The sequence below is a fragment of the Eretmochelys imbricata genome, chromosome 7 (genome assembly GCF_965152235.1).
Source record: "Eretmochelys imbricata isolate rEreImb1 chromosome 7, rEreImb1.hap1, whole genome shotgun sequence".
In the NCBI taxonomy this organism is placed as follows: domain Eukaryota; kingdom Metazoa; phylum Chordata; order Testudines; family Cheloniidae; genus Eretmochelys; species Eretmochelys imbricata.
The window spans coordinates 37,174,364-37,191,076 of NC_135578.1; the positions used below are offsets into that span (position 1 = coordinate 37,174,364).

Below are 16,713 nucleotides of genomic sequence, written 5' to 3' on the forward strand. Positions count from 1 at the left end.
TTCATCTTATGACAAAACACCAGCCTTCTAGAGATCCCCTGAGCTCATTACTTAATGCTCCAGTAAAGGATCTGCATTTTAAACAGAATGACAAATTTACTTCTTTTTATTGTTGGCAGCAAGACTTGATATTGCACATTACTGGAATAATGTGACTCCTCCTCCTATGGAATTGTGGTATAGTAAAAGGTGGACTGTCTTTGTAAAGGAAAAGCTTTCACACCAAGTATGTACACAAAAGAGAAGGGCCAAAAAAGAGGATAGATATTTTAAAATTTGGTAACCTCTTTTAGTGTACTCAGAGAAGTAGGGCTCCCCTGACAGCAATCCAGCATCTGTAGGCAAGTTCTTTGAAATATTAACCTGATCCTGAATAAGGAATAAGTAATGTACAGTGTAGTATGTTCATGTTTTATTCGAACTTTGCCTTAATAAAAAAGTTACTAAAAAATAGTATGCGGTGCTACCGGCACACCTATAATGCATGAACACACACACACACACACACAACCCTCTCCCTCACACCCAATAATTGCACATTTGCTATTGTTCAGCCTAGCCTTGCTGAACATCTCTATTTTCGGTGTCTGTGGTAAAAACACACAGTGCCCAAATTTTAGAACTGTGCACAATTTTCTGTTTAACTGGAGCATACAGTCACTGAGACGGCATGCACGATCTATTCATCTGCATGTGCAATGCATCAAGCACTTATGCATCTAACTGACCATTTGTGCATCTATGCACTTATGCATCTAACTAACCATTTGTGTGTTCAAATACCTGAGTTGCAGGAATAACTAGGATAATGGCACTTGAAAATTAGGCATGAATTTACAAAATCACTTTTGCACCTGTACATACAGGCATGCAGTTTTAAAAATTGAGGTCCTCAATGACTGATCATTTATAAAATTCCCAACTTGAATGCATATCCATACATTTACAGTTAATGTATAGAACAAATGTGCAGGGGGGAATAATATCTATTGGTCCTCCTTTACAAGAGTGAAGAAGAAATTGCAAAGTATATGTTCAGCTGTTTAAGTATTCAGAGCCACAGGTCTGGCAAATCTCAAACCTGTGTGTTTTTCACATCTATCTTTGTGCATGCAACTGAGTGTGTGGTGCAAATATGACCACATGTCCATTTAGCACACACAGAGCAACTAGATAGCCAAATGCCCAGTTTATATGTACAAATAGGTTTTTGTGCCCACAAAATGGTTGGATGTCCACTTTTATGGGTACAATCAGTTGTGTGCACATGAAAAGAAGACACTAAATGAAGGCCAGAGCTGAAAATTTGGACCTGGGTAACTTTTTGTAACAGTGGTGATTGGTTTGCTGTTCCAAAAGATGGATGAAGCAATAAAGAATCAAGGCCAGTCTCCTCACCTGACAGGCACTGTAATTTTTGTAGGAGTATTTTATTGCCTTATGTATGTTTTATTCTTACATGTTGTCAACTTACAGCGGCTTAGCTTTAATTTTACAAGTTCAGCAGAAAGGGCTGAATGGAAACACTCTTAGCTTTGATGAAAAAACCCCCCAAAACTCTTATGGTCTAGCTTTAGCTGTTTCTGGAACTTAATACCAATCTCTTATCCTGCCTGTCCCAGTGACTGATAAAGTCCAAGCTGCCTTTCTTATACCTCTAGATTTTTACTTCTGATGAAGAAATACTTGTCAGACTGGAGGGGAGTCATTTGAGGATTTTAAGAAACCTGTCACCTTTCACAGAGGAAAAATATTTAAATAACAAAAACATAATAAAATATGAAATTCTTCTCTTTTCTGCTGAAGCAATAAAAATAGCTCAAAGAGCTATTTGACTCTACGCATTTCCCAAGAGGAACTGCTGCCTCACAGACGAGGCAGAAGGCTTGTCATCTGTTACATTCGTTTCCGTCCTATATCTTTAAAAACCCAAGAAAGTTATGTTTAATCCAGCACTGCAGATCTTCAAAGCCTTACTACGCAAACAAGGGAAAGGATCGAACACCCAAACATATATATATATACACACACACAGAGGTAAGCAAGCTATGCAGCTCACCAATTCCTTTCTCCCTGCTCCTCTTGCCCAGGCCTCATTTCCTTTTGATTTAGCATTTCTTGGTGTTTACGCATTAAACTGTGGCAGAGGATCCTTAGGATAGGTTTTGCTCACCCTGCTTTTAGTTAGATAAAGATCTTTATCCACAAACTGACACGTCAGGTTGGGATTAAAAGGTGTAGCCACTTTTAAGAAGTTATCAACCGCTACTGGATTCCTGAAGCTGCAGCAGGGCACTCCTTTAGACTCAGCACCAAAGGGTTAAATTGTGATTATGAGGAGATCAGAAATTGCCAAAATTAATATTCCAGCTGTTCTGTGATGAAGTTCATAGTATTATGGAGTAGAAATCCAACTTAAGCTATAGGGAAATGGTATTTCACCGGACAATTGTGATAAAAATCAAGAGGTGCCTCACTTAATTTTGAGAAACTAATTACCTGGCTGTACTATTATTTTTTAAACACCGGTCTCAGTCACATATTTGTAAATAGAGTTAGTAAAATGTGAAATCTCCCTTAAGCAGGGTGTGCTCCTTACAAGGGTTTAAAAGGGAATTGTGGGGGCTGCTTTTGTTGGTTGGTTTGCTTAAACAATATAAGACTTTCAAAACTACTTTGGGTTATCAAATCCATGAAAGCAAAAGATTTTCTTAAATAGATCAAAGCTGGCATTGCAGCATTACCTGGATTTAAAGCTCCAAGGTTGTAAGTCTTTTCCCAGTATTCAAATCAGCTGGAAATTGAAACAAATGGCTTTTGTTTGTATTTTTTGCTTTCACTATAGTTTAGAAGAAAGGTTTTCATGCCCTTGTTTTTTTGTCATATGGTTGTCACATTAGCTGTGTTTAGATCTCTCTCTCTCTCTCTCTCTCTGATTGATCTAGGATTTCATTAAGAAAACAGGACCAGCATTTAGACCATCATATTTCAGAATGGATAAGATGAGTTTTAAGCAGCTCTGTCATCCCACGCTGGTCACTTTTCATTATGCAGGGCTTTTGGATTATTGTAGCTATTTTAGAAAAAAGGAAATAAAAGTGTTATGCTGTATCTACATCTGGGCATGTGCAGATACCTAAATAATTTCTTGTTCAAAAATTCAAGACTTGACCAGAATTGATGCCTTCAGTATCTTTGAATTAATAATCTGTATTGCAAGCTACTTGAAAGGAAACTGATACCTTCTCTAGATTCTGAAGCAAAAAGTTATAAAAGCAAAACCAATCCAACCTCACTCAGCCTTTAATAAGTTTACTGAAAGAAAGCAATATCAGTTCAATTTTTACCATGCCAAATGAGACATTTTCCTAATGGGGTTATTAAGGCTGGTCACATTTTAAGATATCAAAGAATATTCTGTCCAAGTTCTATGCTTACATATGTATAATTTCCATTATATATTATTTTTATGTAAAAGGCACTCTAACATGAGGTTAGAGATAGACAGAATAAATCCATTAGATAATTTCTATTTGTCTGCCAACTCCAATGCTTTGCCTACTTTAGTTTTAAATTGCTTTTGTGCTGGGCTTCCAACGTTCACCTGCAAAGTAAGTTCTAAAGTCTAATAGAGTAGATCTCACCTTCTTTTTTGGGGTGGGGGATGGAGAAAGGGGACAGGGAAGGTCTGAGTGTACAATAATAAGAAAACTGACACCTATTAACAGTACATCCCACTCCCCAGATTAGTATTCAGGGCACCATACAATCAGAATTATTTTCTTAAAATTTCACATTTAATCAGTGGATTTCCACATAGAAGGAAGGGGAAAAGAAAAGTTCTAATTATGGGGTGAATTATGGGCATAATTAGAGATGGTTCCAAATGACAAAGTTTGGATTTCCCCAACAGTGCAAAGGATTTTGGATCTGGAATTCCTGTTAGGTCCTTTGATTGGCCATACTGGGGGATGGGGAGGAAATATTTGCAGTTGTGCAAAGAGGGGATGGGTGGGACCGAGATGGATGATAGGTGAGAGCCAGTTCCAAACAACAGGGGCTGCCACCGCAAAGGGATAACTACCTGCCAACCTAAGACATGATGGTGGTATCCCCCCAAAAGTGAGCTCTGAGCTGTGTCAGAGTACAGATAAGCACAATTTGTAGTTTTGTATTCATTTTACATCTTAAAACAATAAGCTCTTATGGATGGATCCATGAATTCATGCACAAAGTAAAAGAGCAGTGATAGGCCAAAAAAAAAAGAACCTCTAATCCACGCCCTTCAAATTCTCACATCAGAACCCAGCCATAAAGTACCAATTCTAGTCAAATCCATAACAGAAAGGATCCATTTTCCAAATGGGATGTAGCTAAAAATCTCTGGAGATAACTTCTTAAAATCAACTTATACCATTCAAGATGGCAAAAGTCTTGTGAGCTCAGCATTTGTAATCTCACATGATTTCAATACCAAATTCAAACCCTAGCCCTGAACCTAAATCAAAAACCCTAACCTAAAACTAACCTGGATCAAGCCATCACCTGCTTGGGCCATCTCTATTCAAGAGCTTTTGGCAGTAATATTTTGTATAATAAAGCACGAAGTGAGAGTGGCAAGGACTCACCACACTTTTTCATAAATGCATTAGTATTAATCAGGTTAAGACAGAATGGCATTATGGGAACTGTAGGGCGTGAAAAAAGTTTTCTAGGAAACTCAGGAGTTTCTGCTGACCCTAAAGCAGGATGAAGTGGGGATAACTTTATATTCTAGCTTTACATTTAGAACCATGACAACTAATCAGTTGTTTTTAAATATTTATGTTTTTGTCCTTTATTTAGTGAAAACATAACCATCATGAAGATCCCCACTGCTGCAGGATTTGTTACATTAATGCTGTTCTGTTTAGTCAATGCGGAAATCTGCCCTCTGCCCTGCATCTGTAAGCCACTCGGAGAAATGAAGGGCTGGCTGGTAGACTGCAGCTCAAAGGGACTGAAGGAAGTGCCTTCCCTGTCTGTCAGCACCAGGAAACTTTATCTACAAAATAACAGTATGACCACAGTTCGTACTGGAGCATTTGACAGCTTACATAGCTTAGAGGAAGTGAATGTGTCCGACAATCCCTGGAATTGTGACTGTGACATTCTGTATCTCAAACTCTGGCTGGAGGACTTCTCCGAATCGTCTATTGCCAATGTCATCTGTGCAAGCCCAGCTCCCAGCGCGGGGAAGCCTTTGAGCCAGTTGAGTGGGAATGAGCTGGACAGCTGTAGGAAATCCCTCCCAATTAAATGCCTCGATTTCTTTTGGCGAGACCTCGCTTTGATCACTTTTGTAATACTTGTTCTTATTTTAACATCATGTGCCCTGAGGTTTTCCAAAAAGCTAGCCTACCAGGTTACCACAAGAGATTATTATTCTGCTGTCCCGTTGCTGCAGAAGCATAACCTAGAAAATTACATGTCACAATGAGATGTTGCTGTCACCGGTAGCTCTTCACAGAAATGCCAAACTAACCTAATACAAAGGATACCCTTCTTAGCTTCTACTGCCTATGCAAGTGTAAGCGTACTCGAGATGGGTCCCAGGCCACAAAGTTTGTGGGGAGAAGTTTGTATGAAGATCCAGTATTCAGATCCAAGGTTTTGGTTGGAGGCCACCTCTAAAATGCACTTAAATTTATTTACTGGCAAGTCAGAATAAGTTATTTTAAGCTTACATTCTCTAAATGTCTAAGGCAAGTAGTTAGGAAATTTTACTTGTCCCATCTTGTGATTTTTGAAGAATTAATTTCGCATTTTTACCAATGAACTCCCAGCTCTTCTAGGAAAAGGCTATTTACAGTTTACTGCCAGCTAGTTGCTGGTGGATTTTGATTGCACTATTGTTACAAATTTAGACTCTGATCCTACATCATGCGTGTGGAGTCCTATTGACTTCAACAGGTGCAGACTTGCACTTGCAGAGGAGAGGGCTGAATTTGGCAGCATACAGAGGTTCCCTTGGCAGCAGAACCAGTGTGGCTACTGGGGCCAGCCCTTGGATTTATCCCTTAATAAGCATGATTTTAAGCTTCCTGACAATTAATGTGCATCCATGAAGGAGTCCTTTTATATACTACTGAATTTCCTAGAAACCACCTGAGAAAAATTGTACTCCATGTGTGATAATTAAATAAAGGGTGTTTCTTGTGCATTCACATTTGTCCAGTCTGTTGCATAATTACATGGGACAACCACAGATAGTGGTTAAACATCCTGCAAAATTTCTGGGTTGGTTTTCTGGGGGGCCACAAATTACTAGGATTTTTGCACAAACCATTAAAAGATCTCTTTCTCTCTGGGGAGTAAAATATCTCCTCACAGGAAAATTACAGGGGCAGCTAAAGCTTCTATCTTCTCCCCAACCTGAACTACTTATAAGGGCCCCAGCCATGAGACTTTATGCTGTGATCTTCTCAGATCAGTCCCATTAGGCAGGGCCAATACGTAGATTGGAGAACTCTGAATAACTTCTAGAAGAAACACAGTACGTGGCACGCCTCACACACAGTTCCTGCTAACCCAAAGCCCTAGCATGGGGCTGGAGGAGGTTCTCTGCTTCTAGAGCTTCCCTTTTTCGGACGCAACATAGCACTGATGTCACTATTGCATGATTGCCTGGCCCTTTTTGAAAGAGCCGAAGGAAGTTTCTTGCAGGTACCTGTGCAAGTTACTTGTTAAAATGCCTCAGGTTCCTGGCTGAAGCTGGTTGCTGTTCAGCTTCCATGATACAAGTAAGCTCGCTATGACTGTGTATCGTAACTATGCTAAGAAGAGCGAGGCCTCCAGCCTCAAACAGACACACAGCAATGCTAGTAGAAGGATAAGGGGCCGTTACCTGTCCAAGCACGCTACTGATGAGCCACATTGATTTAGGAGCTTGGAGCTGAGCTGCACCACCTGCAGCAGCCTCCCTCTCTTTCCCAACCTTCCTGTCCACTCAGCCCAGAATTTGCAACCAGGGGCCCCCCTACAAGTCAGGTGGGGAAGACATCCTGATTAACTGACTCTCCTCCCTCCCCAGGCCTCAAGGGGGCCAGTCCTCAATCAATTACTTCATCTCCCAGGACTCACGAAGCCTACTTCTTACCTGACCCTGAACATAGGCTGCAGGGGACACAGCACCCCTCACCTGAGACACATAAGATCTACCCCTCCAGGCCACAGGAGATCCTCTTTTCAACCAGCTGCCCTCCTTCAGGTCAGAAGGGACTCAAACGCCAACCCCTCAGGCCACAAGTTACCTACTGTCCTTCCAAACCCCTTCCCATAAAAATCAAAAAAGTGACCTGCTCCTCCCCTGCCAAAAATTAGCCACTCCGCACTCAATCATCACAGATCCAGAGGCCACATGATGACACCACCTCTTCCCGCTCCATCTGCCACCAATTCTAACTCAAGGAAGAACACACAAGGTATAGGAGCTGCTGAGAGGAGTGTCCAGGAGGTGGAGAGAGAAGCACAGTGGGTGTGAGTGACTATCCAATGGCACAGGGACTTAAACTGAAGGCAGGGAAAGCAAGGTGCTTTATGGTGGGAGGGAGGGGAGCAAAAGCGAAACCACAGCAGAGTGGTTTTTAGGAAGCCTCTCACAATTTTGGCAGCACATTTCTGAAGTAGGTGCATGCTAACCCTGGTGGTCTGGCCAAATTCCAACAGTGTCAATCACCTTCCACCCAGCTAACTTTCCCCTGCCCTTTCAATTCTGTATTGTATTCCTCACTGCTTTTCCTCAGTGCAACATACTGTTTGCTCAAATAAATTGGTTAGTCTCTAAGGTGCCATAAGTACTCCTTTTCTTTTTGCGAATACAGACTAACACGGCTGTTACTCTGATACTGTTTGATGTTACACAACTCTTCCAGCTGCAATGAGGGGACTACAATCAATGGTGCCCTTATCTACCCAGCCAGGATGGTGCATGACTTATAGAGGCTTGACCATTCTCAAGTGAAAAACCAGGGCCAAATTCTGGCTCCAGATTTATGTGCACTTTTCAGTGAGAGCTGCACACACAAATCCAAGATTAGAATTTGGCTGTCATTGTTAAATCGGGCACACACATGTTACCTCTACAAGAGAGAATCTCAAGGAAACAGACACCAGTATTATGCTTATGTAGCTCAAGGACTGTTTTCTCTGCACCTTAAAATTCAGCTGCCATTTTGTGAGGGAGTGTTAATGCAGCCCATTACAGAGGAAGCATTCTCTCATGGAGACTTCCCTGTTGTCTTGTATCCTTTATCTAAAATATAAATCATTCAGACTGAAGCACATGATTGCCTTTTGTGTATGGAAAGGCAAATATGTATTTTTGTACTAGCTGTAAAAAATGGTTACAATCTGTACTACGAAACCTCACTATGATGAATGGGCGAAATAGAATGTAGAACGTGGCTCCTTACATACAAATCTGCAAACAGTAATGGAACAGGGAAGTTGTACTAGATTCAACTATCATGTAGTCCCATGCATAACTGGGAAGCTTACCTGTTACTCTCAACTAGCGCACCTCACCTTTGTAGGATTTTGTTTGTTAGAACATACACAGGAATGACCCAGTGACAAATAGGGTAGCTTCTACTTTGAGTCTGTAGAAGAGTGCATGCTGAATAAAGAGCACTGTAGATAAAAAATTATCAACATACTATACAGTTTGCAAAAGGGTTGCTTCAGGAAGATGTGTTTCCTGGTCTCTGGTATCCTGAGCCCAATAGTAAATGAGGAAAAGGGGAGAATCATTTCCAATACAGCATTTCCGTTCCACAAGGCAGAGTTCTATTTATCACTTCTGAACCATTTGGCTTTTATCCGGAGAAACCCTGAAAAAGGGGCAGCTGATCTGAATGGTTATCTAGGTTGGAGAGTACTGTTAAATGCTTACCTGACCAGGTCACTGCTGTCTATGTAAGTCATGTTCTCTAGCCAGCTTTCCCCACAGCCAATCAAATCTGTCAGTTACAGCCAATTCACAACAGACAGAAGCAAAAAATAAATAAATGCTACACCGGCCACCTACCATGAAACACAACAGATCCCAAAGCAGATTGTGAAAGGCCCAGAAGACAACAATGCCCTATTCCACCATCTCATACTTTCAAGCATGCAAAGTAGTGAAGATATCCACTTTCGTATTTCTCTAGGAATCACAGTAAGTGATGTACTATTTAAAAAGGAATTTGCACTTTGTGATTTAAGCTTAATGACCACATACTTTTCCCTGTATCTAAATAAAGGGGGAATAACTTAAGATCGTGAATGAGTTGGAAAGACACCACCAGAGAAGGATGAGTCAGTAGTTGTTCAAAGATAAGTGTCTAATCCATCTGTAAGTATCCAGTCTATTTATAACAAGAAATCCCTCATCCAGCAGCCCTTCTACATGCTTGCTGCTTATCAAAAGTCAGCAGCATCTGAAAGGACTGGAGATTTTGGATTAGATAACAGTTGCTGGTATTAATAAAGAAGATTATCTAACACCTAATCTTGTTGTACAGAAATACGGGAATGCAGCCACTGCTCGTGTGGATGGCACCAACCAGCCAGTACACAGCCTGTTCCTATAACACTTATGTGAATAGTCTCATTAAAATCAACACCTGCTCACATGAGTAAATGCTGAAGGATTGGACATCAAACTTTATTATTGTTATTCTATTGCTTACAGGTAAGGAAACTAAATAATTTATTCCCTGTCTCACAGATGTGTCCCTAGGACTTAATATTTGTAGTTACTTGAAATCCTAAGACAAGCAGTACTATAGAAATGAAAAACTTTTGTATCGTATTAAAAAGAGAGGCAAGTTCATATTCACAAAAGGATCATAAAATAAGCATTGGTGAACTTCAGAAAAGACAAAACCTTCAGTGAGGGGAAAGTACACTACAAAGTATAATTGCTGGGATTCTGAGTAATTAAGAGGTTTGAGATTTGGGTTTAGATTTAACAAGACAAATGGCCTTACACAATATTAAAGCAGGGGGCAGTAAAAAATTATTGATCATACTAAATATGTTCATAAGAAACAATTGTTCCCTGAGCTACAGTAAGCTGAGAGTATGTTTATGTAACTGACAATTAAAATGCTGTAGTGGAAAATATTTTTTAGGCTTCACCTGAATAGAAGTATCTGCTAAATAAACAAGCAGCCAAAAACATCCTCTTCTCTTAAATAACTGACTTGTTTACAATGCTCATAAATCATATGCACGCAGAGTAATTTAACATGAATACCTTTAATTTACTTTAATGTTTTCATTTATTATGTGACATATAATTAGGTCCATGAAAGACTCACTTTTAATTTCATGCATCATAAGGTTTTGTTGCTTATTTCACCCACCAGAAGCTGGCTTCTGATGTATGTGGATTTTTGTTGTTATTTCGGTAACAGGACATACCATCAAATGTGAAAAGTCTTCAGAACAAAGGAGCAAATTCCAGCTAGTGTAATAGAGCCCTCCCACTCAAAACAGATGCAACACAGAATCATAGGGCTGGAAGGGACAGCAACAAGTCATCTAGTCCAGCACCCCCTGTGCTGAGACAGGATCAAGTAAACCTAGACCATCCCTGACAGGTGTTTGTCTGACATGTTCTTAAAAACCTCCAGTGACAGAGATTCCACAACCTCCCTTGGAAGCTTGTTCCAGTGCTTAACAATCTTAATAGCTAGAAAGTTTTTCCTAATATTAATCTGCAACAAGCAATATTTAGGTTAAGACCGTTACTTCTTGTCCTACCTTCAGAGGACATGGAGAACAACTGCTCACCTTTATAACAGCCCTTAATATATTTGAAGCCTGTAACAATCTAGTGCCTAATAATAGCACTTAATATATAGAGGCTGCAAACATACAGGTATTTGTTCAATGACAATAGAACCCAGGACCTCAGCACTAAAAAAACCCAAAAAAACCCAAAAGGCTTCTGCCACCACTTTTGCTGAATAAGAATTCCTTTATCTGTAGGCAGCAGGCTACTAGTATAATCAAATATGAATGGGTGTTTCATATTGCCCTCTGGTGGATCGAGAGGGAGGGAGGCAGAGAGACAGACCATACTAGTGTATTATACATGTAGGTGCTACAGAAGCAGCATTAACAGATATATGTATTATGGCTCAAACCAGATATCCCTTTCACTTATCCTGGGCATGATTCACCAATGCCTTGCATCTTGTGTCATTTACATCAGTGCAAAGTGAATGGTAGGATTTTACTCCCCATTTTCACAGCTATAAATAACTACACAAGGTAAAAGAACAGGAGAGAATCAGACCCTTTATTCCTAATAAAAAGGAGGACTCAAACTAAGCTACCAGTTTCTGGGGCAAGCAAACTTTGGCATATTTTTTTTCCAGTTAGCTCTTTGCATGGTTCCACAGTCCATGTAACACCTGATTAGGCAGAGTTCTATTAAGTCACAGAAGGAGATGTTCACACGGGGCTGGGGCTCTGCATTCAAACCCGTTTTTGTTTTAAAGAAAAGATATGTGTATAGTACCATAGTGAGGTTCAAAGTGGACTGGGAGGTGGAGAGTTCAAGCACACAAGATCCTCTCTCTCGAGGGCCAGCAGACAGATTATTTTGCAGTATAACCGTATGAGGGTTTGAGAGCACAAGGCTTAACTTTGTTCCTACATAAGGGCAGCAGGTTGAAGAGGTTCAGGATCCTCTCTTTACACGGTTGGTTGTACTGCTTGGAGGGAAATTTCTCCTCCATCTGAAGGGACCTATTCTTGATATCAAGCCTTTAATATTCTTCCTTGGCTGATTTACTAGTCTGGCCCTGAACAACATGGGAGTTACAAATCCTGCAGATGTACCTTGAGCACTAAATACATATATATAAATAATGTGCACTTTCATCTGTGTAACTCAGAGCATTTCAATCATCATTGAGCCTCACAACACCTCAGAGATAGGGTAACACTAGTCCCATTTTGCAGATGAGAAGCTGAGGCATATAGAGATTAAGAGCCTTCAAGCGAGTACTTCATCTTCCATTTAGTGACCTAAATTGAGACATTTTCCACACTAAATTGAGACATTTTCCACACTTGTAGAAATCAGGCTTAAGGGGCGTACCCAATGTTATGTTGGATCAATTAAAGAAGTTCTGTATTAAAATCACAAATAAGTTTGATTCCTCATAGTTTAAATTCCAGGGTATTACTAATTAAGAGGTCTCTTGGTTTTTGATCTCTTATTTTTACTGTTTCTCTCCCTCTCTGTGTGAAACTTGCAAGTTGCTAATTGTGTTAGTACATCCTGAGACAGAATCTGTTCTCAAAACAATACTTTGTAACAACAACTACTCACACAGAGAGAAACTCAAAGCGATACTTTGTAACAACAGAAACAGCACACAGAGACTCCCCGCTCTTTTGTTGTATTCATCTTGCTTTGTTAACAATTGGGATTAAAATAGAGATAGAGGATGTATGTGGATGGATGCTTGGTGTGGATAATAACTGAATGATCAGGGAGGTGCCAGCCTAAAAATCCAGTGTTGATCAGCCGAAGAAGGCGCCAAGTGGAAACAACCAGAGGACCCCGGAGGGCAGACTGGAATCCACCCAGCAGCCTCAAGAATGGGAGAAACAAAGAACAAGATAACATCTGGCAGCACGGAGCCGTCAGGAATGTGCCATCTGCTGATTGATTCAGCAACAGCATGATGAAGCAATTCACATAGACTGGCATAGGAATAAATTCCTGTAAAAATGGACTCTAGAAACTAAGAACTTTGGGATCTGATTCTGCCGGCCAACTTCCAGGAGCATCAGATGAGCTGACAAGGCCCTGCTCCCTCCTCATGCCTAGGCCACCTGGCCAGTGGCTTGGCATGAGCAACTCTAAGGCTGGTAACTATGATAACAACCTTGCAGAACCTCTGTGTGTGTGTATGACTGAATGCGTGAATAAATATGAAATTGAATGGAGTGTTATAGCTATAACTAACTGCTTACTGTGATTCTTTCTGTATTCACAATCAGTGTGGCATTTTGCCTTATTCCCTTTAATAAGATCCTGCTGGTTTTTGTTTTATTGGTATAACACCAATGCCACTCAGAAGTCAATGGCAGAGTCTGGAATAGACCCCAGGAGTTCGGACTCCCAGGCCCTAATAACATAGTAATGTATTCTACTGGCTAAGAAAGCAATTAGAATACCTCTCTTCTACCTACAAAATATTCACTGAAGGCCCAATCCTGCAGCATCAAGATCACTCACCTCCTTGCAGCATCGGGCCTTTTACACACACACACACACACACACACACACACACACACGAATATTCCAGAATTCAGAGTACAGAATATTTACATCTGTGTTGCTTAAAGGAAGTTATCTATTTATACAATTCAGTCATTGAACTGTAATGCACAGGGATTTAGTCCTGCTTTAAGTGAGAGGTTGAGATTTTCAAGTCACTAGCAGCACGTCCAAAACATGTGCTAATTTAGTACTCTTAGCAGTTGCTGAATTGATGGCCCTGGATACTGAAGTCCACCATATATCACAGAACACATACAGTGCAAGCTTCCCCTCTCTGCTCTACTAATGTGCCTCAACCTGACTTGGAGGGGGTGCTTTAATAAATAATTGGGCCTACAAATGTATCCTAATTGTGATCTTAACTGTAAGGAGGGAGTGAAAGTTCATAACGTCACAATAATCTTATAACCATAAATGCTGATGGGAAAAGGTACAAGACTGAATTAGTACAAATGGAAAGGCCTACTGAGGTAATTCAAAGACTGTGCTAATTTTATGACTGGTAAACAAGAAAAGTGTGGGACTGGAAATCAACCAACCAGAATTGGTGTGTCAGAAATTAGGCCTAATTGGTGAACCAAATAAATAATGAGGAGAGGGGTTATTCCACCCATCACTCCCTTTTGGGGTAAGGTGACCAGGTGTCTAGTTTTCGACCGGAACACCCAGTCGAAAAGGGATCCTGGCAGCTCCGGTCAGCACCACCAACCGGGCCTTTAAAAGTCCGGTCGGTGGTGCTGCAGAGCTAAGGCAGGCTAGTCCCTACCTGTCCTGGCACCGCACTGTGCCCCGGAAGTGGCCAGCAGGTCCAGCTCCTAGGTGGGAGGGCCACGGAGCTCCACGCGCTGCCCCTGCCTCGAACACCAGCTTTGCACTCCCATTGGCCGGGAACCACAGCCAATGGGAGCTGCGGGGGCGGTGCCTGCGAGTGAGAGCAGCGTGCAGCGCTGCCTGCCATGCCTCCACCTAGGAGCCACACCCTGCTGGCTGCTTCCAGGGCACAGTGCGGAGTCAGGACAAGCAGGAAGCCTGCCTTAGCCCCCCAGCTGTGCCACTGACTGGGAGCCACCAGAGGTAAGCCTGCCTCCCAACCCCTGACCCCAACCCTGAGCCCTCCCCCAAACTTGGAGCCCCCTCCTGCACCCCAAACCTCTCATCCCCATTCCACCCCAGAACCTGCATCCCCAGATGGAGCCTTCACCTCTCCTGCACCCCAACCCTCTGCCCCAGCCCAGAGACGCCCCCCATATCATGAACTGCAGTGCCCCACCCCCCAGCCTGGAGCCCCCTCCTGCACCTCAAACCCCTCATCCTCAGCCCCACCCCAGAGCCTGCACCCCCAGATGGAGCCCTCACCCCCTCTGCACCAGCCCAGAGCCCCCTCCCACACTCTGAACCCCTCTGCCCCATCCCCAACCTGGAGCCCCCTCCTGCACCCTGAACCCCTCATTTCTGGGCCCACCCCAGAGCCCACATCCCCAGTTAGAGCCCTCACCCCCTCCCACACCCCAAGCCCCTGCCCCAGCCCAGTGAAAGTGAGGGAGGGAGAATGAGCCACCAAGGGAAGGAAAATGCAGTGAGCAGGGGGCAAGGCCTCAGGGAAGGGGCAGGACTAGGGTGTTTGGTTTAGTGTGATTAGGAAGTTGGCAATCCTATTTTGGGGTCCTTAAAAAGGGAAGGATGGGGGGAGAGAGGGATTAAGAAACTGTCTGACAACTGCTGGGTGGACGATGGGTTAACCAGAAGGAGAGCTTTACCATCCTGGTTGCCACCCCCACTGTCTCCTCTGGGGCTATGGAATCCACAGTGATATCTCTCAGGATCAGGAAAGTGAAGACCCAGAGGTGTCCTGACCACACCAAGTCAGAGAGAGGGGCACAGATGACACCATCATTTCCACTGACTCTGGTTAAATCTTGAACACCCCCAAGGGTATAAGACTGTTTTTCCCCGCATCCTGCTTATTCCCTACCTTATTTCTACTCTCCTATCCTGTTCTTTTTATTATTATTTTTCTGTCTAATAATAGTCTGGTCTATCTAGCCAAGACTTCATCTTTTGCAACACTGCTGTAAGCCTGTGACAAAAGAGGCTGTTACAAACAATTCCCTAAACAGCCCCATGCTGGAACAAGTTTGTCAGATCTTGGAGTGGCTAATGAGACCATGTGCCATGTCTGTGTTTCTCCAGCAGTGAGGCTGTAAGGGGGAGTCAACAGAAAAGACAGAAGCTGCATTTTCTATCTTTGCTGTTCTTTTCTCTCCTCTCATGTGTGTTTGTCTTGCTTTGTATCTTTGGAAATGGGATCGGACTTCAGCAACAGTTCCAGCCCACCTCAACTAAACTTTCTTTTTTTCCCTCCAAACAAAAAGGACAGTTATTACCATCTTTAATACCATCTCAGCATCAGTCAAAGAATTTCTTTCTAAAGTTTCTCTCCAGCTAAAGGTAAAGGGAACAAGGGAGATTGTTAAAATAAAAGCCTTATTCCCCTCCCCCTTCTTTTCTGTATCTTTAATAAAAGGTTAAAAAGATTTTTAATGGCGTTTGTGCCATGGTACTAAACAGGTTGAGCCTCTAGACACCAAACCCTGAACCTTGTTTCAGTCTGTTTAATGTTGAACAGTTAACAAGGTCATGTTAACACCTTTAACTCTTTGGGCCCATTTATTCCATCAAAATTAACACAACACAGCAGCCACTTGAGAATAGGTCTCTACTGTAATCAAAGGTGTGGCTCAAGTAGACATACTCAAGATATATTAAAGCTATCTAACTCAGGTTCTGGAGTGGTGGATCCACAACAGACTGGGCTACCCTTGCAAGTAATTACCCAGGGTTCCAGGTGGGTTTCTACAGCCCATGATGAAGAGGGCCCTGCTGCAGCTTCACTGCTCCAGGACCCAAGCTAGCTCAGGTATTTCTACTTGCGCTGCAATCACACCCCATGTTTACAGAATAAACATACCCTAAGATGGATAGGATAGGATAGATTAGTCCCCATGCCCATTCAGATGCTGGCCTCTCTACTGGGACTATCAACAAAGATGTCAACTGGGATTAATCACAGTAAACACCTGTACTGAGTGAACGCCTCTACTGAGTCCAAAACAGCCACCACACAGTCACATCTTTCAAATACTTGTATTTTAAAATAAGGATAAAAATACTATTTGTCCAGCCCTCTTAAATTTCTCCAGCAACACCACTAAGGATAATGGGCCTGATCCTCTGTTGCTTTCTGTCTTGAGTAGCTATTTACACCAATGTAAAATGAATTCTGATAGTAGTATTATTGTCATTCACTTTGCTGAGATGTAAATTTTTACTCAAGGAGAATCAAATTTCAGCATCTTTTAGCATATTTCACCTCTCCCTTC

The 16,713-nt window shown here is 42.1% G+C and overlaps 1 protein-coding gene across 1 annotated transcript; it reads left to right on the forward strand.

Annotated features, from left to right (window-relative positions):
- Window positions 1–1,908: 1,908 nt before the first annotated feature.
- GP9 (glycoprotein IX platelet) lies at window positions 1,909–6,202 on the forward strand. Its single transcript, XM_077821476.1, has 2 exons — window positions 1,909–2,037; window positions 4,846–6,202. Exon 2 carries the CDS (start codon window positions 4,862–4,864, stop codon window positions 5,477–5,479), a length of 618 nt encoding a protein of 205 aa, XP_077677602.1. The 5' UTR covers window positions 1,909–2,037; window positions 4,846–4,861; the 3' UTR covers window positions 5,480–6,202.
- The last annotated feature ends 10,511 nt before the right edge of the window (window positions 6,203–16,713 follow it).

Excerpts from the sequence above, each read along its gene's own strand:
- GP9 (XM_077821476.1), top strand. The coding sequence starts at position 4,862 with ATGAAGATCCCCACTGCTGCAGGATTTGTTACATTAATGCTGTTCTGT.